We start from the raw sequence: 25,941 nt of genomic DNA on the forward strand, positions 1-25,941 counted from the left end.
ACACCAAATTCACATCAGACTACAGTAATACATTGTTGGGTCATCTCATCACCAAATGCCATTCTCTGTGCTCTTACATACAGTAGGGGCCGTCTTGTTCCCTGTGCATATTCAAAAGTTAACTTCTGTATATGGAGGAGCTACACTTCTCTGTGCTGTAAAAAAACAATTCATATTATGTACTTTTACTATCCATGTCCTCTATTCAACATTCTTATTCTTTCTCGCTTGTGTTCCTATTGCCCAGTCGCAAATCAACCACTAGCCCCTAAACCCAAGACACTCATCTTGATGCCCACTTGAAGAGCTGATCGAACTGAATACCCCTGTAGGCAACATGGTAGAAATTTCACCCCCACCTATTCTGCCTCACTGATCTGAGGGAGCATCAAGTGTCCAGGGTTAGGTGCTAGCTGTTCGTTTTGGACTGGACCCCGGTCTGTTCCAGCCTTGCTTCGTAATGTGACAGTATGGTGTTAGAGCGCTGTGTCCTCGGACCCAAACAGTTTGGTAGCGATGGCCTTGCAGTCAGTGAGGGGGGCTTTCCCATCGAAGTCTGCAGGCAGGATGTCAGCGTCAAAATCATTCAGGTAGCCATCCAACTCATCACCGTGAACAAAGACCTGCCAAGAGGAGTAGCCACAGACCAAAATTAGAGGAGAGGAAAAGGTAGTTGCACAATACATTCATAATTAACCATTTCAGAGACATGGTTGAATACCAACATTTCAGACACTGAGTAAAAAATCCAGGGTTACATATTATCTAGAATTGATAGGTGCATATGAGGTGGGGCAGTAGCAACCTCTATCCTCGATTAATTACTTTCTATGAAGATTTCACCTGAGATTATCCCTTATTGAAGGTTTATTGAAGGTTTATTTATTAAAATAACTACATGAGAAAAAGTAATTGATGATTGTTAACCTTTAGTAGACTCCATAAACAATATTATCACCACTGTTAATTCAATGTATTGGTCAAATGAATGTATAATCTTAAGTGACTTCAATAAGAATTGCCTGGATAAATCCTTTGCTATGGGACAGATTGAAATTTAGGTTGGTCGCTGCACAGCTATTTTCAGGGCTCTCCAGAGATGTTTGATCGGGCTCAATTCCAGCCTCTGGCTGGGCCACTCAAGAACATTCAGAGACTTGTCCCGAAGCCAATCCTGCGTTGTCTTGGCTGTGTGCTTAGGGTCATTGTCCTGTTGGAAGGTGAACCTTGGCCCCAGTCTGAGGTCCTGAGCAGGTTTTTATCAAGGGTCTCTTTGGCCATAATGACCATTGTTATGTTTGGAGGAAAAAGGGGCGCTTGCAAGCCGAAGAACACCACCCCAACCGTGAAGCACGGGGGTGGCAGCATCATGTTTTGGGGGTGCTTTGCTGCAGGAGGGACTGGTGCACTTCACAAAATAGATGGCATCATGAGGGAGGAAAATTATGTGGATATATTGAAGCAACATCTCAAAACATCAGTCAGGAAGTTAAAGCTTGGTCGCAAATGGGTCTTCCAAATGGACAATGACCCCAAGCATACTTCCAAAGTTATGGCAAAATGGCTTAAGGACAACAAAGTCAAGGTATTGGAGTGGCCATCACAAAGCCCTGACCTCAGAAATTGCAGCCCAAATAAATGCTTCACAGAGTTCAAGTAACAGACATGTCAACATCAACTGTTCAGAGGAGACTGTGTGACACAGGCCTTCATGGTCGAATATCTGCAAAGAAACCACTAATAAAGGACACCAATGAGAAGAAGATACTTGCTTGGGCCAAGAAACATGAGCTATGGACATTTGACTGGTGGAAATTTGTCCTTTGGTCTGGAGTCCAAATTTGAGATTTTTGGTTCGAACCGCCGTGTCTTTGTGAGACGCGGTGTGGGTGAACGGGTAATCTCCGCATGTGTATTTCCTACCGTAAAGCATGTAGGAGGAGGTGTTATGGTGTGGGGGTGCTTTGCTGGTGACATTGTCTGTGATTTGTTTAGAATTCAAGGCACACAACCAGCATGGCTACCACAGCACTCTGCAGCGATACGCCATCCCATCTGGTTTGTGCTTAGTGGGACTATAATTCCTTTTTCAACATGACAATGACCCAACACACCTCCAGGCTGTGTAAGGGCTATTTTACCAAGAAGGAGAGTGATGGAATTCTGCATCAGATGACCTGGCCTTCACAATCCCCCGACCTCAACCAAATTGAGATGTTTTGGGATGAGTCGGACCGCAAAGTGAAGGAAAAGCAGTCAACAAAGGCTCAGCATATGTGGGAACTCCTTCAAGACTGTTGGAAAACACCAAGAGTGTGCAGAGCTGTCATCAAGGCAAATGGTGGCTTTTTGAAGAATCTCAAATATAAAATATATATTTAGATTGTTTAACACTTTCTTGGTGTTAAACAAATCTAAATATTTCATAGTCCAATTTGTAAGTCGCTCTGGATAAGAGCGTCTGCTAAATGACTTAAATGTAAATGTAAATAGTAGTTTCATAGTTCATTTCATAGTTTTGATGTCTTCACTATTATTCTAAAATGTAAAAAAAAATTAAAATAAAGAAAAACCCTTGAATGAGTAGGTGTTCTAAAACTTTTGACCGGTAGTGTGTGTGTGTATATATATACATTTTCATGGATTATGTTTTAAATGCTCATAGAAGTGTGGTAAATGTGTACATTTTCCTGTTTCAAATATATTTGGGCTCAAGGGGCAGTATTGAGTAGCCAGATAAAAGGTGCCCATTTCAAAAAGGCCTCGTACTCAATTCTTGCTCGTACAATATGCATATTATTATTACTATTGGATAGAAAACACTCTCTAGTTTCTAAAACCGTTTGAATTATTTCTCTGAGTGAAACAGAACTCATTCTGCAGCACTTTTCCTGTCAGGGAGTGAGATTTCAGAAATCCAGGTCCCTGTTCTGAGATCAGTTTATAAGTCCCCATGCAAGCTATGAGGGTACATGCACTGCATACGCCTTCCTCTAGATGTCAGTAAGCGGTGAGACTTTGAATGGAGTCGATTGCGCAATCTGGGACCTTATATTAGACCGTGGAACAGGAAGTACCGTTCTTTTCAACAGTGCGCTTGACGCATGAAGACATCAGAATGGCGTCCTGCAAACGCTTTCGTTTTAGTATTTCTATATCTCCGGTCATGTTTTTATTCGTTATAGGTGTTAAAGACATCATAAGGTCTTATTTAAACCGACTTATAGCAGTTTATAGCAGTTTATTGCGATTTTCTGGGATTTCTTTGCCATGCGCTTTCACGAGTTGGACACCACTCCAGTTGGCGGCTAACGTTTAGCGGCTAATTCGACTGGACAAGAGGACATCTTTCAACCCAAAGACGATTGTTTTGAAGAAAGGACACCTTGCCCAAGATTCTGATGAAAGCTCAGCTAATAGTAAGCAGTCTTTATGCTGATAATTCATTGTTCTGTTGAAAAATGTCAAATGCATGAAACGCCATTGCTTGCAGTGTAGCATTGTGTTATCGCAGCCTGTATTGCGCAGTAAGGTTAATTTTAAAAATGTAATTCGGCGATTGCATTAAGAACTAATTTGTCTTTCGATTGCTGTCCAACCTGTATTTTTTTAGTCAAGTTTATGAATAGTTTTCGATAAGAGTAGGTGGCTTTCCAAGATGGCGCCGGACAGATTGCTTGACGTTATGGACACTATTCTCATTGTATAAGCACAATTTGTGCCGCTAAATATGCACATTTTCGAACAAACTCTATATGTATTGTGTAATATGATGTTACAGGACTGTCATCTGAAGAATTCTGAGAAGGTTAGTGAAACAATTAATATATTTTGGTGGTTTATACGTTATAGCTATTTTTGCCTTGAATCAATGCTGTTATGTTTGCTATTGTGCTAAGCTAATATAACGCTATATTGTGTTTTCGCTGTAAAACACTTGATAAATCGGAAATATTGTCTGGAATCACAAGATGCCTGTCTTTCAATTGCTGTACACTATGTATTTTTCAGAAATGTTTTATGATGAGTATTTAGTTATTTGGCGTTGGTGTCTTTAATTTTTCTGTCTGCTTTCGGTGCAATTTCTGACTGTAGCTGCAATGTAAACTATGATTTATACCTGAAATATGCACATTTTTCTAACAAAACATATGCTATACAATAAATATGTTATCAGACTGTCATCTGATGAGGTTGTTTCTTGGTTAGTGGCTATTTATATCTTTATTTGGTCGAATTTGTGATAGCTACTGATGTAGTAAAAAACGGATGGAGTAAAAATAGTGGTGTCTTTTGCTAACGTGGTTAGCTAATAGATTTACATATTGTGTCTTCCCTGTAAAACATTTTAAAAATCGGACATGTTGGCTTGATTCACAAGATGTGTACCTTTCATCTGGTGTCTTGGAGTTGTTAATGTGTGAAAGTAAAATATTTAAAAAAAATATCTTTTGAATTTCGCGCCCTGCACTTTGAGCTGGCTGTTGTCATAAGTGTACCGGTGTCGGGCTTGCAGCCCAAACAGGTTAAAAACAAGCAGTTCAGTTACTCTGCCCCTCAGTTGCTGCCAGCAGCAGCTGCATGCGTAGGCCGTGCGACCATTGCATCAATGACATGGCAGGATTTCATAGCATACATTTTAACAGCACAAAGTAAATGGACCGTCCTGCGGTGTTCAAATATGCATCCATTCAGCCAGAACTTCTGGGTCTGCTCTAGTCTCCCAATGAGTTTCTTGTGCCAGACGGCTTACTTCCGCACGTGAGACTAGATCTGCTTTATTAGGTACAGACGGCGCTAAAGCAAAAAGTTAATTGTAAATAAATGATCATAACAGTCATGGGAGCATGTGCACCTGATAAATCACACAACTGTAATCGAACAAGAGTCGAAAGACAGAGGAATACACTAGCTAGAACCTTCTCATCGCGGATCTGGTAGGACAAAAAAGCATGGACAATTTTATTGTTTCCCCCCATGTTGTTCATCAGGTTCTATTGAAGGTGAAAGGGCTACGTGTGGACTAAAACAGCATAAAACCTTGTGTATCACAAATAATGATCAAATTAAATTAGCCAGCTACAGTAATTTTGAGAAACATTGTGAAGTAGTTTAGTCGATTTTTTGGTCTAAGTAGTTATCTACCTTTGATAAGCGGCTAGCTAGCTATAGCTAGCAGGTAGCTTGCTAGCTCCCATGCCAATTTCAAGTCTTCCTAAACTTATATCTGACTAACTTGGAAATATGAAGATATTTCAGAATTAAAGTTAATAACTGGCTAGAGCATCATCCTTTGTGACTTGTTAGCAAGCTATCCCCACTTAGATAATGGGTTTTCACTTTTGCATGCTTGTTGCGTTCTCCCTGGTGATCTCGTGGGTTAGTGACATCCGCTGGCAGCTCGTTCTAAATAATATAATTTAATCTGTTCAAAACAGTGGCAGCATGTGCAGCAGTTGTCATTTGGTTTCTGACTTGAAAACGTGAAATAGCTGTATTTATGCTGTTGTTCAAACGCACAAATCACTTTATATATATTCTCAAAGAAACTACCGGTAGTTCGAAAACTTGAATTTGTTTTTCCCATGCTGCTTTGTTGACAACTCCAACCACCTCGCGCATCTGGTATTCAGCCAATTAGCGGCCGCCACTGATTGGTACCATTTTAAAAAAATGTATCAACTTAGGTTTTCCTTACTATATACAGGGAAATTTAAGTATGCACGACTCACACTACTTCTTTTGACAACAGCAGCAATTACAAATTCCACGGGTACATCATGAGATTGGAGTAAGATCTTTCAGATACAAAGGCCCAACTGACTGGAATAATTTACCTATAGAAATCAGGGCATTAAATCACACAGTGAATTTAAGGAAGCCCTTTTTCAAATGTTAAGAACAAACAGTTTTTAACTATTAGAAACATCACCGATTAATATGCATGGCTGTATTATATATACACTTTGTTTTATTAGTTGTATTAATAGTTGTAGCAGTAGTTCTTCTTTTTTTTGTTGCTGACAATGTTTTTTTATTATTATTATTACTATTATTCTGTATGGAACTACAGAAAAAACGATTACGCCAAATACATTGATTATGTTCCCTATTGCTGACATCTTGTTGTAGCTAAGCTACAGTGCACAAACCTTGCCAAACAAGAAAATGGATGAGGCTGAAAGAGAAACAGCTAGCCTAGCGGCAGGTAGCCTAGCAGCAGGTAGCCTAGCGACAGGTAGCCTTGCAGCAGGTAGCCTAGCGGTTAAGAGCGTTGAGCCAGTAACCGAAAGGTTGCTGGTTCGAATCCTCGAGCCAACTAGGTGAAAAATCTGTCTGTGCCCTTTAGCAAAGCATAACCCTAATTGCTCTTGTAAGTTGCTCTGGATAAGAGTGTTTGCTAAAATGTAAACAACAGACAGGCACATAGGCTGCTGCTCTTCTCCCTCCTTTTACCTACCCCATCACTTCTACTATTCTCCTTTTTCTCCATCTCACCCTCTGCCACCATCCCATTGCACCTCTATTCATACCCTCCACCTCCACCTCCCCCACCTCTTCCTCCTCCTTCTTACCCTCTCCAGCAGCTTGCTCTTCATGAATGGTTTGACCACGTTGTAAGTGGTGGTGAAGTACCAGGGCTGGTGAGTCACATGGATTGCCTTAAAACGGGCCGGGAATGAGTCCTGCAGTGCACACAACAGAGACCAACACAGGCTGGGTCAGACTCACGTAGGCAATAAGCACATTTAGCACATCCAGAGAGACATTCCAATAAAGATCCTAAACCACATAACACAAATAGTAGCTGGGATCATACTGAGTGGTCTTCGTTTTCAGTTAGTGGGAAGTGGCACAGCTAGGCTGATCACATACTGCACATTGATCTTTCTGTTGTGTTTGGACTGTCTGGTCTGATCAGATCTGAGTAGTTCCTAGATGGTTATGTTAGAATAGACGAATGCTAGTGATAGCCACTGGTCTGATTAGGGCCTTGCCTTGTTCAGTAGGCATTCATTATTATAATTGTTTTAATGTACTGAAACAGATAGGCACTACTTGAACGGTAACACTTTACTTGACACCCAGTGTCATAACATGTCATAATAGCTAACGTAACTTGTCATAACCTGTCATACGGTGATAACACTGTCATGACCCATATATTTACACGTGTTGTGACATATATTGCATGATTTTATGTATGGTTATGACACCTACATAAGAATGTCAAAACCCACATTTATTCAAATAGGTTTTTTCCCCAACCAAGAAGTTTCTTTTTGTTTAAACGTTTGTTTCTTAAATCCTTTGTTGTTGTTGTAATGAATTCTTTACAGATTTCGTGGATTTTTACACTCTTATGTAGGTGTCATATGTCACAAAAGGTCTAAATATATGTGTAATGACGGTGTTATTACCATATTATAAAAGGTTATGAGAAGTTATGTCTGCTGTTATGACATATTATGACATGGTTGTCGCCTTGTCATAACGTGTTATGACGTTGGGTGTCAAGTAAAGTGTTACCACTTGAACTGTCCCATTAAGAATATTAGCCCATTTTCGTTTTTTGTTGCGAAATGTCTTTCTACATTGTGCCTTACTGAACTGCATCCAGAACTAACAATCTGTAGGTGTAACTATTCTCTGTGTGAGGCTGCCTCTAAGTCTGATATTGCCTATTGATTTGTGTGTGTTACTGCTCTGACCTGCATCATGTCCACCATCTTCTTGAGCTCAGTGGGTTTGATGCCAGAGGCGTGCTGCATGGTGAAACCCTTAAAGTTCTCAATCAGTACAAAACCATTGATCTGGGTCTCCTCATTCTCCAACAACTTCTCCAGGATCACACAGTATGCTCGCAGGGTCTATTACAGAGGGGTAGAGAGAGTGGAGGAAAAGGGAGAAAGGAGAGAGAAATTCATAAGGATTGATTGTCTCATGAGTCTCTAATATGGTGCCGACAGACATGGCAGCTCTGCTTCTAGCTCCTAAGCAACTTTGCAGTAATTTGTTTTTTTGTGTTTTATTTCTTACATTATTAGCCCAGATGGTTTTTTGTGTTATTACATACAGGCAGAAATAACTTTTGGATATCAGAGCGGCAGTAACTCAACAGCATTACGATCAGGAATAAGACCTTCCCGAATTTGATTATTTGGTAGTACCCCCCAGGGCAATTCAACTTATCCCAGAGGCTAATCCAAGACACCGCCGGTGGAGAAGAGGCATTCAGAGTGGACTTCTAGTCCGACTCAGGAGGCATGCACACCATCCACCGCTTCTGTGTATATTACTTGCTAATGTTCAGTCTCTGGACAATAAAGTAGACGAGCTCAGGGCGAGGATCTCCTTTCAGAGAGACAGGGACTGTAACATACTGATTCATGGAATTATGGCTCTCTCAGTACATCGCACAGACAGGAATAAAGAGCTCTCCGGCAAGAAGAAGGGCGGTGGTGTATGTTCCATGATTAACCACTCATGGTGTGATTGTGATAACGTACAGAAACTCAAGCCCTTTTGTTCACCGACCTAGAATACCTCAATAAAATGCAGACCTTATTACCTCCCAAGAGAATTCTCTTCAGGTTATAGTGACAACCGTGTATATTCCCCCTCAAGCCGATACCATGACGGCCCTCAAGGAACTACACTGGACTTTCTGCAAACTGGAAACCACATATCCTGAGGCCGCATTTATTGTAGCTGGGGATTTTAACAGAGCAAATTTGAGGAAAATGTTACCGAAGTTCTATCAACACAATGACTGTAGTACTCGCCCTGGTAAAACACTCGACCACTGCTACTCCCCATTTCAAAATGCCTACAAGGCCCTCCCCCGCCCTTCCTTCGGCAAATCAGATTACAACTCCATTTTGCTCCACCCTTCCTATAGGCAGAAACTCTAACTGGAAGTACCCGTGCTAGGTTCTATTCAACACTGGTCTGACCAATCGTAATCCATGCTTCAAGATCATTTTGATCTCGCAGACTGGGATATGTTCTGGGTAGCCTCTGAGAATAACACTGACGTATACACTGACACAGTGACTGAGTTTATCAGGAAGTGTTTAGGGGATGTTGTTCCCCCTGTGATTATTAAAACCTACCCAAACCAGAAACCATGGATAGATGGCAGCATTCAGGCAAAATTGAAAGCGCATTTAACCATGGCAAGGTGACGGGGAATATGGTCGAATACAAACAAACAGTGTAGTTATTCCCTCCGTAAAGGAAATCAAACAGGCAAAACGTCAGTACAGAGACAAAGTGGAGTCGCAATTCAACGAATCAGACACCCTAGACCCACTTCAATTTGCTTACCGCCCCAATAGATCCACAGACGATGCAATCGCCATCGCACTGCCCTATCCCATCTGGACAAGAGGAATACCTACGTGAGAATGCTGTTCATTGACTACAGCTCAGTCTTCAACACCATAGTACCCTCCAATCTCATCATTAAGCTCGGGGCCCTCGGGGTCTGAACCTCGCCCTGTGCAACTGGGTCCTGAACTTCGTGACGGGCCGCCCCCCAGGTGGTGAAGGTAGGAAACAACACCTCCACTTCGCTGATCCTCAACACAGGGGCCCACAAGGGTGCGTGCTCAGCCCCCTCTTGTACTCCCTGTTCACCCATGACTGCATGGTCACGCAAGCCTCCAACTAAATCATCAAGTCTACAGACGACACAACAGTAGTAGGCCTGATTACCACCAATGACGATACAGCCTACAGGGAGGAGGTGAGGGCCTCTCCCTCAATGTCAACAGAACGAAGGAGCTGATCGTGGACTTCAGGAAACAGCAGAGGGAGCACACCCCTATCCACATCGACGGGACCACAGTGGAGAAGGTGGAAAGCTTCAAGTTCCTCGGCGTACACATCACTGACAATCTGTAATGGTCCAACCACACAGACAGTGTGGTGAAGGCGGCGCAACAGCACTTGTTCAACCTCAGGACGCTGAAGAAATTCGGCTTGGCCCCTAAAACCCTCAAACTTTTACAGATGCACAATTGAGAGCATCTTGTCGGTCTGTATCGCCGCCTGGTATGGCAACTGCACCGCCCACAACCGCAGAGTGGTGCGGTCTGCCGAACCATGGGCATCACCATGGGCACACTGCCTACCCTCCAGGACACCTACAGCACCCAATGTCTCAGGAAGGCCAAAAAGATCATCAAGGACATCACCACCTGAGCCACGGCCTGTTCACCCTGCTATAATCCAGAAGGCGATGTCAGTACAGGTGCGTCAAAGCTGGGACCGAGAGCTACTATCGCAAGGCCATCAGACAGTTAAATAGCCATCACTAGCTGGTTTACCACTCAGTTACAAAACCCTACATCTTATAGGCTCTTTCCCTATATGCTTCCCTTGGGCTCCCGAGTGGCGCAGCAGTCTAAGGCACTGCATCTCAGTGCAAGAGGCGTCACTACAGTCCCTGGTTCAAATCCAGGCTGTATCACATCTGGCCGTGATTGGGAGTCCCATAGGGCGGTGCACAATTGGCCCAGCGTCGTCCGGATTTGGCCGGGGTAGGCCATCATTGTAAATAATAATTTGTTCTTAACTGACTTGCCTAGTTAAATAAAGGTTAAGTAAAAATATGTATCTCATATGTATATACTGTATTCTATTCTACTGTATTTTAGTCAATGCCACTCCAACATTGCTCATCCAAATATTTATATATTTCTTAATTCCATTCTTTTACTTTTAGATTTGTGTGTATTGTTGTGAATTGTTAGATACTACTACACTGTTGGAGCTAGGAACATAAGCATTTCGCTACACCTGCAATAACATCTGCTAAGAAATGTGTATGCGACGAATAAAATTTGATGTTTGTCCTAAGAGAAACTGCAGTGTGGTAAATGAAGTAGCTAATTGCTTTTGGCTTTCAGTTTGAGAGGTAAGCTTTCCTGGTAGTCCAGATCTTTTTTAACACCTCTCTCAGTTTTTTTTTTCATTGTCAGGCCCAAAGTATGAACTCTTTAGGATTGGCCTGTTTGTATAGTCCCTGGGTAGGCCACCTCGATGGTGCTGGGGACTTGAGGACAAAATTGTCGACACAGAACCAGTCTGCTCTGTGGGTTTGGTTGAAGATTACAAAAATTCAGCAAACTTCCCTAAAGTTCTCAGGATTTTCAGAAATCCTAGTTGGAGGATTCCCTCCAATTGGGATTTCTAAATAAAAAAATAAAAAAATGAACGTTTCTGGAATTTTGCAGCCGTAGATTGTATACTCTACCTCATCAAAGGTGACCTCCTCCAGGTCCCAGTTCTCGATGTTGAAGAGGAGCACTACACGGCCGTACTTGTCCCTGCTGGGCAGGACCACAGGGTAGCCTGCCTCAATGGTGCTGCGGACCGCCTCGGGGGTCAGGTTCTCAAACAGCTCAGGGTAGTCCCTCCTAAAGCGCACATAACCTGTGCAGAAACAGCCACAGATATGAAATCAATGAGGTTCCTCTTGAAGAGCACATATTAACATTGCCCTAACAACACCAATGTAGCCTGTTCCCAGATCTGTTTGGGCTCTTGTCTACTCCATTGGTGTCCGTTTGAAGCCAACATTGCCATGACAATGAGTGACAGAGGCATTTAGGCAACACAAAGTTGACTTACATTGTGTACAAACAGACTGGCACTCAGGCTACGACCAATGAGGTCAATCCTAAAGAGTTCATACATTAACCTTAGTGAATACATTAACCTGACTGAAAACCCCAGCAAAATGGGGTCAATGATTTAACTACTCCTAACTCCCGCAAATTCAGTTGAATGAAGTCCCTTTTGAGGAACACATGAGGCAAGTACAATTCATAAGGCTGACACCCCTACGCCCCAAGCAGCATCGAAGCAAAACCGCAAAGCTTTATATCTTCTCTTTCATGAGACCGGGTGCACACACACATGGTTGGCTGTTTAAACCTGTCTGAAAAGAGCCTATACTACACTGTGTATACAAAACATTAAGAACACCTGCTTTTTCCATGTCATAGACTGACCAGGTGAATGCTATCATCCCTTGTTGATGTCATTTTGTTAAATCCACTTCGATCAGTGTAGATGAACGGGAGGAGAAAGTTTAAAGAAGGACTTTTAAGCCTTGAGACAATTAAGACATGGATTGTGTATGTGTGCCATTCAGAGGGTGAATGGGCAAGACAAAAGATTTAAGTGCTTTTTAACAGTAGTAGGGGTCAGGTGCACTGGTTTGTGTCAACTGCAACTGCAATGCTGCTGGGGTTTTCATGCTCAACAGTTTCCATCATCAATGGTCCATCATCCAAAGGACATCCAGACAACTTGAGGCTGTTCTGAGGGCAAACGGGGGTGCTACTCAACATTATGTAGGTGTTCCTAATGTTTGGTTAACTCAGTGTATTTCTTTGTCAAAAAACAATCTGAGCTGCATGTGCTCCTTCCGTTGCCTTCCTTGTAGACAGAATAAAACAGGGTTGGGCGGATTACTTGAAAAATGTACTAGCCTATCTGTAAGCCTACTAATATATTTATTAATAAATAAAAACGTGCACATATTCAATAGCCTAGAACAAACTAAGAAACCGAAAGAAAAGTGTTTAACTTTGTAATAATTCCTTTTCTTTCAATTTGTTCTAGAATCTAATTGTCAATAATACTAGGCCTACATCTGCTATTGTCTGCTTGATTTTTAAAGCAGCTTCTCGTAAGATGTAACGTTTTTTTTCCCTTTAATTGAGTCTTATGATGAAAGCCTGGAGGTTTTTATTCTAGGCATGAAGATATTTCAACATCATGTCTAGATGATAAAAGGCTACACTGATATCTTGTGCTTGGCTGTCAAATGTATAGGTGTCCACGTAATATTTAAATTGAGGAAGTGTTAATCATTATTTTTGATTATCGGTAGACGTCCCTCCTAATGAAAAGGCAGCCCATCCCGCTGACGTGAGTTGCTGAACAGCGCACTTGCACTTGAGATGCATTCATGGATGAGAAAGTAAACTTGCCATTTCCCCCCCAAATTTTTTTTGATGCAGTCCATTCATGTAAAATATGTGCGGAGTACTTCGTTTGAAGAATCGATTGATCAAATCAGTTCTTGTTTTCTTGCTCTGACGGCAAACAGCCCATGTCAAACTATAATGCATCGGAAAACCCGGATGTCGTTGCTCACAAAACATGTAGGCTGTTATCATAGGACCTTGGAGTTTGCCAACAAACTGAAGTTTATTCTGTCTGGAATTGTTACTCTCTGCCATGTAAAAATTGTGATCGAAATAGGCTAATAAGAAAGCTGATCATTTTGCATGTGACATGATGGTGAGAGCCCAATAATAGGTTCTCATGCAGTCCCTTTAATCATAGGCTTTTGCTACTTTGTGCCTCTAAAATCACAATATTTGCATTTCTATACAAATAGTATCTTTTTTACCAATGTCGGCCTTTTACCAGATCCAAATTTTTTCGCATGAACTGTATAATCACAGAGTTTCTAAACCCAGAGGCACAACATCGCTCGACTTAGAGGAACGCTTGCGAAACAGACCAGGCCGGGGGTTTGGGGTTTGAGAAGTCAGTGAAAAAAGTCTAACGTTATTTCTTAGCTGTTAATTGTCTCTAAATCGAATGGCACGACCTAGTTTCCAGCCAACGTCTGAAGTAACTGAACATGTTATTACTCCAACCTTGTGAAAAGTGACAAAGTGACAAACTGACACGTTTTCATTTTCATAAAAAACAACTTTATATCGAAGGAGTGCACTTTGATTCGACGGTAAGCCTCGGCTGCCACCTCTACAAAATATTATTAAAAAGGTTCAAAATGTAACCCCTCCCATCACAAAAATGTTCCGGTTGAACCTTTACACAGGGGTTCCTCGAAAACCGTTTTCAGAGGGCTTCCTCAAGGAACCTTTTTAAACTAGAAAGGTTCCGCCGGTGTGTCAACCCACAAGGTTCTTCCAGGCACCTTTACATCTAAATGTGTAAAGTGCATGGAGGGCGAGTGCGCTGTGGGCTCTGTATACAGAGTTCGACCCTCGCTGATGCATTTGACTCAACTAAAAGCAGAGTACGGCCCACCACTAGTATTTAGGACAGTTTGCAATTGTAAACATTTGTCGCTGTGCTTTCACATGGTGAGCAAAGACAATAACACCAGTGTTTCTCCGCTTCTCTCCTGCCCTAGCCCCTTCATACTGCAGAACCAATTAACCTCATTGGTGCGTGTGTGTGCCTCATCAATCCCTTTATACTGGACCACCAATTAACCCCAGAAACAAGTGCATTCCTCTTTCACATTGAACCCACAAGGAAATAATGTGTGTGTTACATAATTATAGTATAATGCAACAAAAGTTACAAATATTTCACTTAACCCAGTCCACTGTTAGAGACATATTTATTTGCATGTCTCTCCGTAGCATGTTTATAGCCAGGTGTGTGTGTGTGTGCACGTCTGTGTGTGTGCGTGGGTGTGTGAAAGAGAGGAAGAGGGATGAAAGCACAGCCTGTCTCTGTTCCCAGCAGAACACTGGATGCGTTTAGGCTTAACAGACTTTCTGCCCTATTTGTGTATAAAAGAGCTCCTTTGTCCGGGGGACTTTGAAAACAACTAAGTCTACAGGCTTCTCTCTGTCCTAGTGATGAACAGGATTCGGAGACTCTAAACAGTGCAAAAAATATATTTGTCCCTAAATGACTCAATCTTTTGCACAGCGTTTATGGCAGAGAAAACACGGGAGACCAGAGATACAATGTGCGGTGTGGGACAGAGAGATGTTCATCTGAACAGGGGCATTCAGACAGGATGAAGATGATGACAACACTTCATATGATGTCTTCCCAATATTCTTCTCTACAATTCTTTGATTAATTGATTGATCATTTACCACACCTTGATTAAATGGATGGCTGGGTTGGTAAGTGAGTAGATGGATGGTGGGAGGGAAATATTCACAGATAGATGTGGGTGGGTGGATGGATGGCATTTTTTCCTTTGAAGCCCCCAAACCAGACAAGTTTTGTGCTTGAGGCCTCCATTATTTGCCAAATAATGATCAAGTCAGACAGGCCCACTGGGCTGAAAATGGACCAGCCCAATCGGCCAATTCACTCCTGATGGATGGATTTAACTAGTCTGATCTTTCCGGCCATTGAGAAAAGGAGCATCATGCAGAAAACATGCATCCCTTAGAAATATAGGAGCTATCCAGAACCTTAAAGGGTTATTCGGCTGTTCCCATAGGAGAACCCTTTGAAGAACCATTTTTGGTTCCAGGTAGGACCGTTTCCACAGAGGGTTCTACATGGAACCCAAAAGGGTTCTACGTGGAACCAAAAAAGGTTTTCCTATGGGGACAGCCAAATAACCCTTTTGGAACCCTTTTTTCTAAGAGTGTACACAGAGTACGCAACCTCTCTACCTCTTACGCAGTTTTTCCAGAAATCCTGATTGGAAGATTCCAGAATCAGGAAGAAATCAGCAGAATATCGTCCAGGATTAATGGAAAACTTGAGAATTTTGTGAAAGTTACTGATATTTTTGCAACTCTACTATAGCTCTTACTATAGCTCTTACTATAACTCACCCTTCAGGAGCTCGTGGGCTCTGGCCACGTCAAACTTGCGGGCTCTGATGAAGCGCAGCAGCAGGGAGTCGGGTTTGTCCCCGAAGCGCTCCTGCACCGTCTTAGCCAGGTCATCCCCATCTCTCGCCTTTTCTTTCATCATGGCCCTAAGCTCCTTCAGAGATGACACTCGCCTTTCCTCCGTCTCGTTGAGTTCATCCTTCGCCTGGAAGAGACACGAGTGAATCTCATTTGGAAGGAATCGGCGCGACTCTTGCTGTAACTCAGGGTGTTTTCACATATAGTCCTCTTTAAAAGAACCGATCTCAGTCCTCTTTAAAGTGAACTCTGGGGTAAAAAAAAAGCGAAAGAACTCAGTTCTCACACTGTTTTCACACTGCCGTCTCCATTGAATGAGGACTCTTTTGAAACCTCACTTCACCCATTTTGTGGTCTGAGTCCTCTTTGCATTCATGTTGCTATGTTAAGAAAGGAACCGAGATCTTTTTCCAACATTCACTCTTTTTACGAAGTGCAGGACAAGCGATTCCGTGTTATCGGACAGCTATGTATACCTACTTTCATTTTGGAAGCTAATAGATTGCATTTAGTTAAAAGATTAAACATAATAATTATAATCAGAAGGTAATATTAACATGTAAATATTATTGGTAACAGAATAAACAGCAGAAGAATAACTGCAGATTTAATAATGATGTAATTGAAAATTGTACACCCAATGTAGGCTACTGCTCCTTTAAGAGCTAGCATTGATTTTGTACCCTATGTTGTGATTTTACCAAATGCGTTGGCTTCTCACACTATTGAAAGTCCACAATCGAATAAACAGCTTATGGAGCTCTTAGCCTATAGATCACATATTGCAAACAAATAATCTGAACATCGTGTCAGTAATTTCTGTGCATCCTTGACAATCACTAATCAATACTCAAAAACAGCACTTTTTGTGTGAACCTGCTCATCATCATCATCTCTCTTTTGTGGCACCAATGTGATGGGTTATGGCAGGAGAAACAGCGTTGCTGTAGCCTAGTGTGTGGTGCGGGAATAATGACAAGCGAACCTGGAGAGCTTTGTGTTCACATTGCCCGAAAAAAGGGACCGGACTGCGGAATTCAAGCAAACCGAACTCAGACCACCTCTTCGATTCGCTTTGCGGGCTCTTTTGAGGGATCTAAGTTACATTGCAGAATTCACACTGCACAAAAAATGAAGAGAACCGCACTGAGTTCACAAAAATTGTCTCAAATGGACTGAAAGTGTGAAAGCACTCAATTGGCAAGAAAAAAGACGACAGTGTCCTTACTGACAGAGAGAAGACTTTTAGCTGTAATTGTTTCGACATTCAACAATTCTATATTGCTGCCTTAGCGAGACATAACCTGTCACCAACCACAATCACGAGTAATGATTACATACACTCAGTGGCCAGTTTATTAGGTACACCACGCCGTTCGTGAAAATGGTTCACTCCTACAGACTGAGTCATGTGGCCGTGGCTTGCTATATAAAGCAGGCAGATTGAACGTTAGAATTGGCAAAACGAGTGACCTAAGCGACTTTGAGCGTGGTATATTTGTCGGTGCCAGGCACGCTGGTTCCAGTATCTCAGAAATGGCCAGCCTCCTGGGCTTGTCACGCATGACAGTGTCTAGGGTTTACCGAGAATGGTGCGACAAACAAAAAATATCCAGTCAGCGGCAGTCCTGTGGGCGAAAACAGCTCATTGATGAGAGAGGTCGAAGGAGAATGGCAAGAATCTTGCAATCTTGCAAGAGGCGGGCCACAAACAGGCAAATAAAGGTGTAGTATAACAGTGGTGTGTAAAATGACATCTCGGAACGCACAACTCATCGGTCCTTGTCACAGATGGGCTATTGCAACATGCAACCACACCGGATTCCACTCCTTTCAGCTAAAAACAAGAAGAAAAGGCTTTGGTGGGCATGAGATCACCAACACTGGACAATTGAGGAGTGGAAAAACGTCGCCTGGTCCGAAAGATCCTGGTTTCTGTAGCGTCATGGCAGAGTCAGGATTTGGCGTCTGCAGCATGAGTTCATGGCCCCATCCTGCCTGATGTCAATGGTGTAATGGTGTGGGGAATGTTTTCCTGGCACACGTTAGATCCCTTGATACCAATTGAGCAACGTCTCCAAGCCCCGAAGAATTCAGACTGTTCTGGAGGCAAAGGGGTGTCTGACCCAGTACTAGATGGGTGCACCTAATAAAAACTGCCAATACATACTTATTTATAATACATATTTTATTGGGATTTAAAATGTCATAAACAACAATGATTTTTAAGGTGTTATAGTTAGTACCTTCTGTATTGTGTGTACAGGCAGTTTGGGACAGGGTCCAAACACAGGCCCGTGGTCCTTCACAGTCAGATGCTCCAGCTTGGACCTCATGGCCTGCTCCTCCTCCGACACCATACGGAACGTTCCGGTCTAGACAGATGGACACAATCAGGATTTCACTGATAAAAGAACCTGTTTGAATTCCTTCATTCCTTTCCTCCATCCTTATTACCTCCCTTCCTTGTGTAATCATTGATCCAACATGATTTAAAAATCGGTGAAAGTAACATTATTGAATCTTTGCTGTTGTCTTTTGGTGGCCATATTTGAATACTTAAAAAAAATGCATCATTCCTTTACATAACCTCTCTTGGGTAGGGGGCAATATTTTCACATCTGGATGAAAAGCGTGCCCAGAGTAAACTGCCTGCTACTCAGGCCCACATGCTAGGATATGCATATTATTAGTAGATTTGGATATAAAACACTCTGAAGTTTCTAAAACTGTTTGAATGATGTCTGTGAGGTTAACAGAACTCATATGGCAGGCAAAAACCTGAGAAAAAACCCAACCAGGAAGTGGGAAATCTGAGGTTTGTAGTTTTTAAACTCTTTGCTTATACAAGATAGTGGAAATGGGGTCATATTGCACTTCCTAAGGCTTCCACTAGATGTCAACAGTCTTTAGAACCTTGTTTGAGGATTCTACTGTGAAGGAGGGGGGAATGAGAGGGGAATGAGTCAGAGGTCTGCCAGAGAGCCACGAGCTGACCATGCGCGTTCACATGAGAGAGATAGCTTGCGTTCCATTGCATTTCTGAAGACAAAGGAATTCTCCGGTTGGAACATTTATTGAAGATTTGTTAAAAACATCCTAAAGATTGGTTCTATACATCGTTTGACATGTTTCTACGGACTGTAACGGAACTTTGACTTTTCGTCTGCACCTAGTGAACGCGCGTCATGAATTTTGATTACTGGGCTAAACGTGCTAACAAAAATGAGGTATTTGGACATAAATTATGGACTTCATCGAACAAAACAAACATTTATTGTGGAACTGGGATTCCTGGGAGTGCATTCTGATGAAGATCATCAAAGATAAGTGAATATTTATAATGCTATTCTGACATCTGTTGACTACACAACATGGCGGATATCTCTTTGGGTTGTGTTCGTCTCTGAGTGCTGTACTCAGATTATTGCATGGTGTGCTTTTTCCGTAAAGTTTTTTTGAAATCTGACACAGCGGTTGCATTAAGGAGAAGTGGATCTAAAATTCCATACATAACAGTTGTATCTTTTAGCAATGTTTACTATGAGTATTTTTGTAAATTTATGTGGCTCTCTGCAAAATCACCGGATGTTTTGGAACTACTGAACATAACGCGCCAATGTAAACTCAGATCTTTGGATATAAATATGAACTTTACCGAACAAAACATACATGTATTGTGTAACATGAAGTCCTATGAGTGTCATCTGATGAAGATCATCAAAGGTTAATGATTCATTTTATCTCTATTTCTGCTTTTTGTGACTCCTCTCTTTGGCTGGAAAAATGGCTGTGTTTTTCTGTGACTTGGCTCTGACCTAACATAATCGTTTGGTGTGCTTTCGTCGTAAAGCCTTTTTGAAATCGGACACTGTGGCTGGATTTACAACAAGTGAATCTTTAAAATGGTGTAACATACTTGTATGTTTGAGGAATTTTAATTATGGGATTTCTGTTGTTTTGAATTTGTCTCCCTGCAGTTTCACTGGCTGTTGACGAGGTGAGACGCTACCATCCCACATACCCTAGAGAGGAAAGGTAATCATGGAAAGGTAATTGGAATGGGAAACCTCACCCTGTAAGAGAGTGTTTGGATTCAGTTCTTTTTCAATTAATGTCAATACAGGGTGAATCTCAATGTCTACGGACAAACTGCAGGTGCAGACAAAAACATTTGAGAAATTCACATCAGCAGATACAAACAAACATTCAAGCGAAGACAAAAACACATCACACAAATCCCCCTGCACTACATCCCAGGGACAGACCACAAATGATCCAGACCAGTGAGTGAATGGAGTGTTTAATCTGCCTCACATGGTATCACGTTTTAGGGAAGACCCAGATGCAGACAGTGTCGAAGTAACATGGGGTAGGCAAAACGACAGGTCAAGGGCAGAGAGAGGTCAGGAGACAAAGGGCTGTGAGACATGGGTTTGACTTTTGACACATGAAAAGTGGGATGTATACGGAGGGTGGGGGCAACAGAAGATGAACAGCAGAGGGGCTAAGGACCTAGGAGATGGGCACAGAGCCAATAAACCGGGGGGAACTTTTGCAGGACTCCACCTGAAGAGGCAGATCCCGGGTGGACAGCCATACCTTCTGCCCAAGACGATACTGGGCAGCCGGGGTCCGGTGGCGGTCCGCTTGTCGTCGATACCTGGAGGTGGTCTTGAGAAGAGTCTACCGGGCTCTCTTCCAGGTACGACGACAGCAGCGGACAAACATCTGGACCGAAGTTATGCCAACCTCTTCCTCCTGGAAGAGGGAATACTCAAAGGGCGAGAGACCCGTGGCAGAGCAAGGAAGAGAAGGGTGTGCAGAACGCCTTCCAGAACCAGGACGAGAACTGAGGACCCTGGTCGGAGACCATGTCTACCGGGAACCTATGGATCCAGCAGATGTTCTGCACCATGAGCTGGGCCGTCTCTTTGGCAGATGGTAGTTTGGGGAGAGAAATGAAGTGGGCGGCTTTGGAAAACCAGTCCACTGCTGTCAGGATGGCGGAGGAAGACCTGTGACAAAGTCCAGGGATGTGTGAGACTAGGGACGGTAAGGGACAGGCAGTGGTTGAAGAAGACCAGCCAGAGCTAGCCAAGGAGTCTTGTTCTGCGCACAGACCGGACAGGCTGCGACAAACGCGGAGACGTCCGGGAACATGGTAGGCCACCAAAAGCATTGTCACACAAAGGCCAGGGTCCGACGGGAGCCCGGGTGGCAGGCAAGCCTGGAGGAGTGGGCCCACTCCAGGACCCGAGGAGCAGACAACATCAGGCACAAACATCCGGTTATCTGGGCCCCCCCAGGGTTCGACTGGGAACGCTGCACCTCACAGACCTGCTTCCCTATTCCCTGAGTGCTGTCGCCAGACACGAGATGGGAAGGATGGTCTCAGGGTCTGAAGGTGTAGCTGCGGGGCTATAGCGGCATGACAACGCATCCGGCTTGATGTTCTTGGATCCTGGTTGGTAGGAGAGGGAGAAGTTGAACCGGGTGAAGAGCAGGGCCCACCTAGCTTGCCTGGAATTGAGACGCTTGGAGGTGTGGAGATATTCCAGGTTCTTGTGGTCGGTCAACACACCGAACGGATGTTCCGCCCCCTCCAACCAGTGCCTCCACACCTCCAACGCCATCCTCACAGCGAGAAGCTCACGATTCCCCACATCGTAGTTCCTCTCCGTGGCGTTGGGGCGATGGGAGAAGAAAGGCGCAGGGATGTAACTTGAGGCCCAGGGCAGAACGCTGGGACAGGACAGCCCCCACTCCGACATCTGAAGCATCGGCCTCCACCACTAACTGAAGGGACGGGTCAGAATGAACCAAGATGGGAGCTGTGGTGAAATGGTGTTTGAGATCCCTGAACGCCCGGTCAGCAGCTGGGGAGCACGTGAACGGAACATTAGGAGAGGTGAGTGCAGACAGGGTGTTGTAACCCCGGATAAAGAGGCGAGAAAAGTTGGCGAATCCCAGCAAATGTTGCAGCTGCACCCTGAATGTAGGCTGGGGCCAATCCACCACTGCTCTCACCTTCCCGTGATCCATCTGTTCCCTACCTGCAGTGATGATGCAACCCAGGAAAGGGATTATGGGTGTGACCCGCTGCCCAGTGGGGAATCTGCGGAATTGCTCCAGCAAAGTCTCGAACGCTTGGTCATGGCACTCTGCCAGGGTATGGAATCCCTCCATAAGACAATGCTATAACTCCTCATGTCAGCTAATGGTGACAGCATTGTGGAGCTGGCCTGAGTCTGCTGGGTTGGTCATGGCCAGTTCATACTATCACGTTTTAGGGAAAACCCAGATGTAGACAGTGTCGAAGTAATAAAACTTTATTACTAGAACAGGGGGCAGGCAAAACGACAGGTCAGTAATCCAGATCAGAGTCCAAAAGGGACAGATCGGCATGCAGTCTCAGGGTCAGGGCAGGCAGAGGTCAATTCAGTGTGGTGAGACAAGGTACAGGACGACAGGCAGGCTCAGGGTCAGGGCAGGCAGAATGGTCTAAACCCGGAAAACAGGAACACCTCTGGTAGGCTTGACGAACAAAACGAACTGGCAACAGACAAACAGAGAACACAGGTATAAATACACAGGGGATAATGAGGGGAGATGGGAGACACCTTGTGGGGGTGGAGACAAGAACAAAGACAGGTGAAACAGATCAGGGTGTGACAGAGGGCTGTTAAAGCCACCTCTTAGATTAGGAGGAGCCCATCTCAGATCCTGCATATTTTACAACAACAGCAGAGTTACCGAACGACATACAGTGACATTCATTTGTCCCCCGAAAGGGGGAGGATATACAAGCACGTCTGGTGCCCAAATTGATGACGTATGTCGCACAGCTGAGAGTCGAGCGTAGAGGAACGGATTCAGTTCAGTCAATCGTTCTGATGAGCCCTTCCCAGCTAGCTAGTTTATGCTTGTGGCTTGAAACTTCAGCGAGAATTTGAAACTTGTCTGCCGAAGTTGGGACTTGGGAAAGTGTTCAGAATCATTCAATTTTTATCAGATACATTTGTTGTTGTTTTTTTTACAAAAATGTAGACGTTAATGTCGTAGTTGTACATTTTCGGTGAAAATCAATACTATAGACGCGCTTTAGCTGTTATCCTGGCCTGATATTGGCTCCAGGTGAAGGACACTGCGTCCCGTGTTGTGTGGCCGGCTTGCAGCGCAAACTCTCCCCAATTACCTTTATTTAACTAGGCAAGTCAGTTAAGAACAAATTCTTATTTACAATGACCGCCTACCCCGGCCAAACTCTAACGACACTGGGCCAATTGTGCGCCGCCCTATGGGACTCCCAATCACGGGCGATTGTGATACAGCCTGCAATCGAACTAGGGTCTGTAGCACTGAGATGCAATGCCTTCGACCGCTGCGCCACTCGGGAGCCCAAGACTGTATCATGGTAACATCCAGATGTTTACTACCAATGTTACGAGTTATTTCTCAAAATTGGCCACTTTAGCTACCGCTGTTGACATGTGGCACAGGTGCCCGGTGGGAAGCAACTGCTGTCCAGTGAGAAACAACTCTCATTGGCAACCCAAGCACCTCGATACAACACCGTTGGACGGGTAAAGCCAGAAGTAGACTGCCACTCTAGCTATAAAAGCCTTTGGAATAGTTCACTAGTTGGCTAAAGTATAAACAGACTGGCATCCAGGCTTGTAACCTTTTGAATAGTTACTAAATTAACTTACAGCAGCCATTGTCACAGGGTCCTTGCAGCAGCTTCACTGACACTGAAGAGAAAAGAGTTGGAACAGAGAATACATTGGCTTACTCTCCAGAACACGTCAATTACTGTGCTCCCAGAATCTAATCATTTTTTTGTTCAATACAACACTTAACACAGTACTTTAAGAGCAGCTGTACTTTATGAGTCTAAGAGTAGGTGTGCTGATTTCAGGAACAGTTGATAGCCTTTTAGATCCCAATTAATTAGATTACATGTACGGGGGGGGGGGGGGGGCTAATTGTAGATCAGCACTCCTACTCTGAGAAGCCTGATACATACGGCCCCTTTCACATGAAAACAACAGTAAAGTTAAGTGATGAAAGAAAGATCATGGGGTAAGATAATCCTATTTCATGCATCTTCTCTTAGTAACTACAGGGCTACAATGAGGGGGCACTGGGAACCCCACTCTGAATCAAAGAAAATGTTTTCCAATCAGTTTTGTAATCTGCAATGTATTTTTACATACAAAATACAGGTAACACAAATTGTATTATTGACATATTACCATGTATTTTTGACATTTTTTTCCACATTGCATTACAAACGTGGTCAAAGCTCTCTGAAAAAAAACAGAAAATGACGCATCACTGAAGCACCTGACCATAAGAAAGGATTTAGTCAAGTACAGCAGACTTCCTCTATCATCCACATAACAACGACGTATCGCAGCACTTTGTCATATAGCAAACCCCGGATAGTTATTCTGATCAACCAATGTTTTTGCTTCAGTACATCTTTGTTTAATCCAGATATAAAACTACTGTGTGGAATTTTAAGAAGAGAGCACATCACTGTCTGCATTACAGCTATATTTGCATTTGTCTTTTCTTAAAACTCAAATATTGTGCACACTTATTTTAACATACAGTATCCAGTCAAGTTTGGACACACCTAACCATTCAAGGGTTTGTCTTAATTTTTTTTTTTTACAATTTTCTACATTGTAGAATAATAGTGAAGACATCAAAACTAGGAAATAACACATATGGAATCATGTAGTAACCAAACAAGTTAAATCCAAATATATTTTATATGTTAGATTCTTCAAAGTAGCCACCCTTTGCCTTGATGACAGCTTTTAGCATCACTACAGCATCACTACAAACAGAATCAGACCTAAACTCCTGTCTTTTGAAACAGTGAAACGAGCTCTTCACAACTTTTTAGATTGTATCATCATCATAACCACGAAGTCAACACAACACATGTTTCATCAGAACACTCTTAGAAAAAAGGGTTCCAAAAGGGCTCTGTTGGCTGTCCCCAGAGGATAACCCTTTTTGGTTCCAAGTAGAACCCTTTTTGGTTGCAGGTAGAACTCTTTCGGGTACCATGTAGAACCCTCTGTGGAAAGGGCTCCACATGGAACCCAAACCTGTTCTACCTAGAACCAAAAGGGGTCATTCAAAGGGTTCTCCAATGGTGACAGCCGAATAACCCTGTTTGGTTTTTCTAAGAGTGAACAAATAAAAAGAGACCATCTAAAGTTCTGTACAGACACAGCCAGGAAGTAAACCAAAGCAACCTCTATGAATGTGTTTTAGCAAGCGATTTGTACACTCCTAGAAAAAAAGGGTTATATCCTGAACTTTAAAGACTACTTCGGTTGACCCCATAAGATACACACTTTCAGTTCTAGGAGGGTTCTATATGGAACCCAAAAGGATCCTCCTGTTGGGGCAGCTGAAGAACCCTTTTTTTCTGACTGTACTGTATAACCTATGCAGGTACCAGCAGCACACTTAATAAAGTGTATTGTCTCTTTTCTCCTGAACAGAGACAGTACAAGCCTTACCTTGGTGATGGGGGTCCGGTTGCTGCACAGGCAGGGATGGAGTGAGTAAGAAAATGAGCGAGAGAGACCGGGTGGTAGAGGATAAGGCATGCCGGAGTGAGAGAGGAGTGATTGGATTAACCTGTCACACTACATTACTGTAGTGTGACAGAGTGAGAGCGAGAGAGTGAGAGAGAGCGAGAGACTCCCGAGTTCTTCTGCAAAAACAAATAGAATTAGAGTTGGATAAATGTAGATCAACTAGAATTTTTTCACAAGGACATATACAGGATACTAACGTCAACATTAAAACCTTCAAATCAAATTTCCATACCTAAAACCGTGGTTTTGGACAAAATTACCTGAATGGACTATTACTACCAACAACTATCAAGAAAAATTATTTAACAAACCAAAACCTGCAGAAGAAACATGCAGAACCTGGAGATACCATCCAACACAACATTGAGTGAGTAATATTTAGTCTGAAGCTACTTCTGAAGCCAAAAAGTAAAAGAATAATCCTTAGGTAATTTTGTTATATAAAGCTAAGTAAATGTATACTACGCTACAGTACCAAGCTGCTAGGACAGAACAGACCTGGAGGCACCTTCAATTAGCACTGAAGTGTGAAGTCAGATGTGTGAAAACTCTTGAGCCAAAACAATGGCAGGAGAGTTTCACAGCCCCCCCACCCCAACCAAATGCAGAGGCCTTTGAAGACCCAATGGCTTATCCCTGTC

At 43.1% G+C, this 25,941-nt stretch overlaps 1 protein-coding gene across 1 annotated transcript; it reads right to left on the minus strand.

The window, feature by feature from the left end:
• Positions 1-476: 476 nt before the first annotated feature.
• On the minus strand, positions 477-23,392 carry rlbp1a (retinaldehyde binding protein 1a). Its single transcript, XM_038969281.1, has 7 exons — positions 23,384-23,392; positions 17,918-18,046; positions 15,594-15,798; positions 11,264-11,442; positions 7,713-7,871; positions 6,576-6,686; positions 477-623 (listed from the first exon to the last, which is right to left on the minus strand). The coding sequence occupies exons 1-7, from the start codon at positions 23,390-23,392 to the stop codon at positions 477-479; spliced, it is 939 nt and encodes a 312-aa protein (XP_038825209.1).
• Positions 23,393-25,941: the final 2,549 nt, after the last annotated feature.

The sequence above is a fragment of the Salvelinus namaycush genome, chromosome 30, assembly GCF_016432855.1.
Source record: "Salvelinus namaycush isolate Seneca chromosome 30, SaNama_1.0, whole genome shotgun sequence".
In the NCBI taxonomy this organism is placed as follows: Eukaryota; Metazoa; Chordata; class Actinopteri; order Salmoniformes; family Salmonidae; genus Salvelinus; species Salvelinus namaycush.

Coding starts and splice junctions, on each gene's coding strand:
- rlbp1a (XM_038969281.1), bottom strand. Junction 11,443..15,593: donor AGCCCACGAGCTCCTGAAGG/GTGAGTTATAGT, acceptor GTTTCTGCACAG/GTTATGTGCGCTTTAGGAGG. Junction 6,687..7,712: donor AGATGGTGGACATGATGCAG/GTCAGAGCAGTA, acceptor TGTGCACTGCAG/GACTCATTCCCGGCCCGTTT.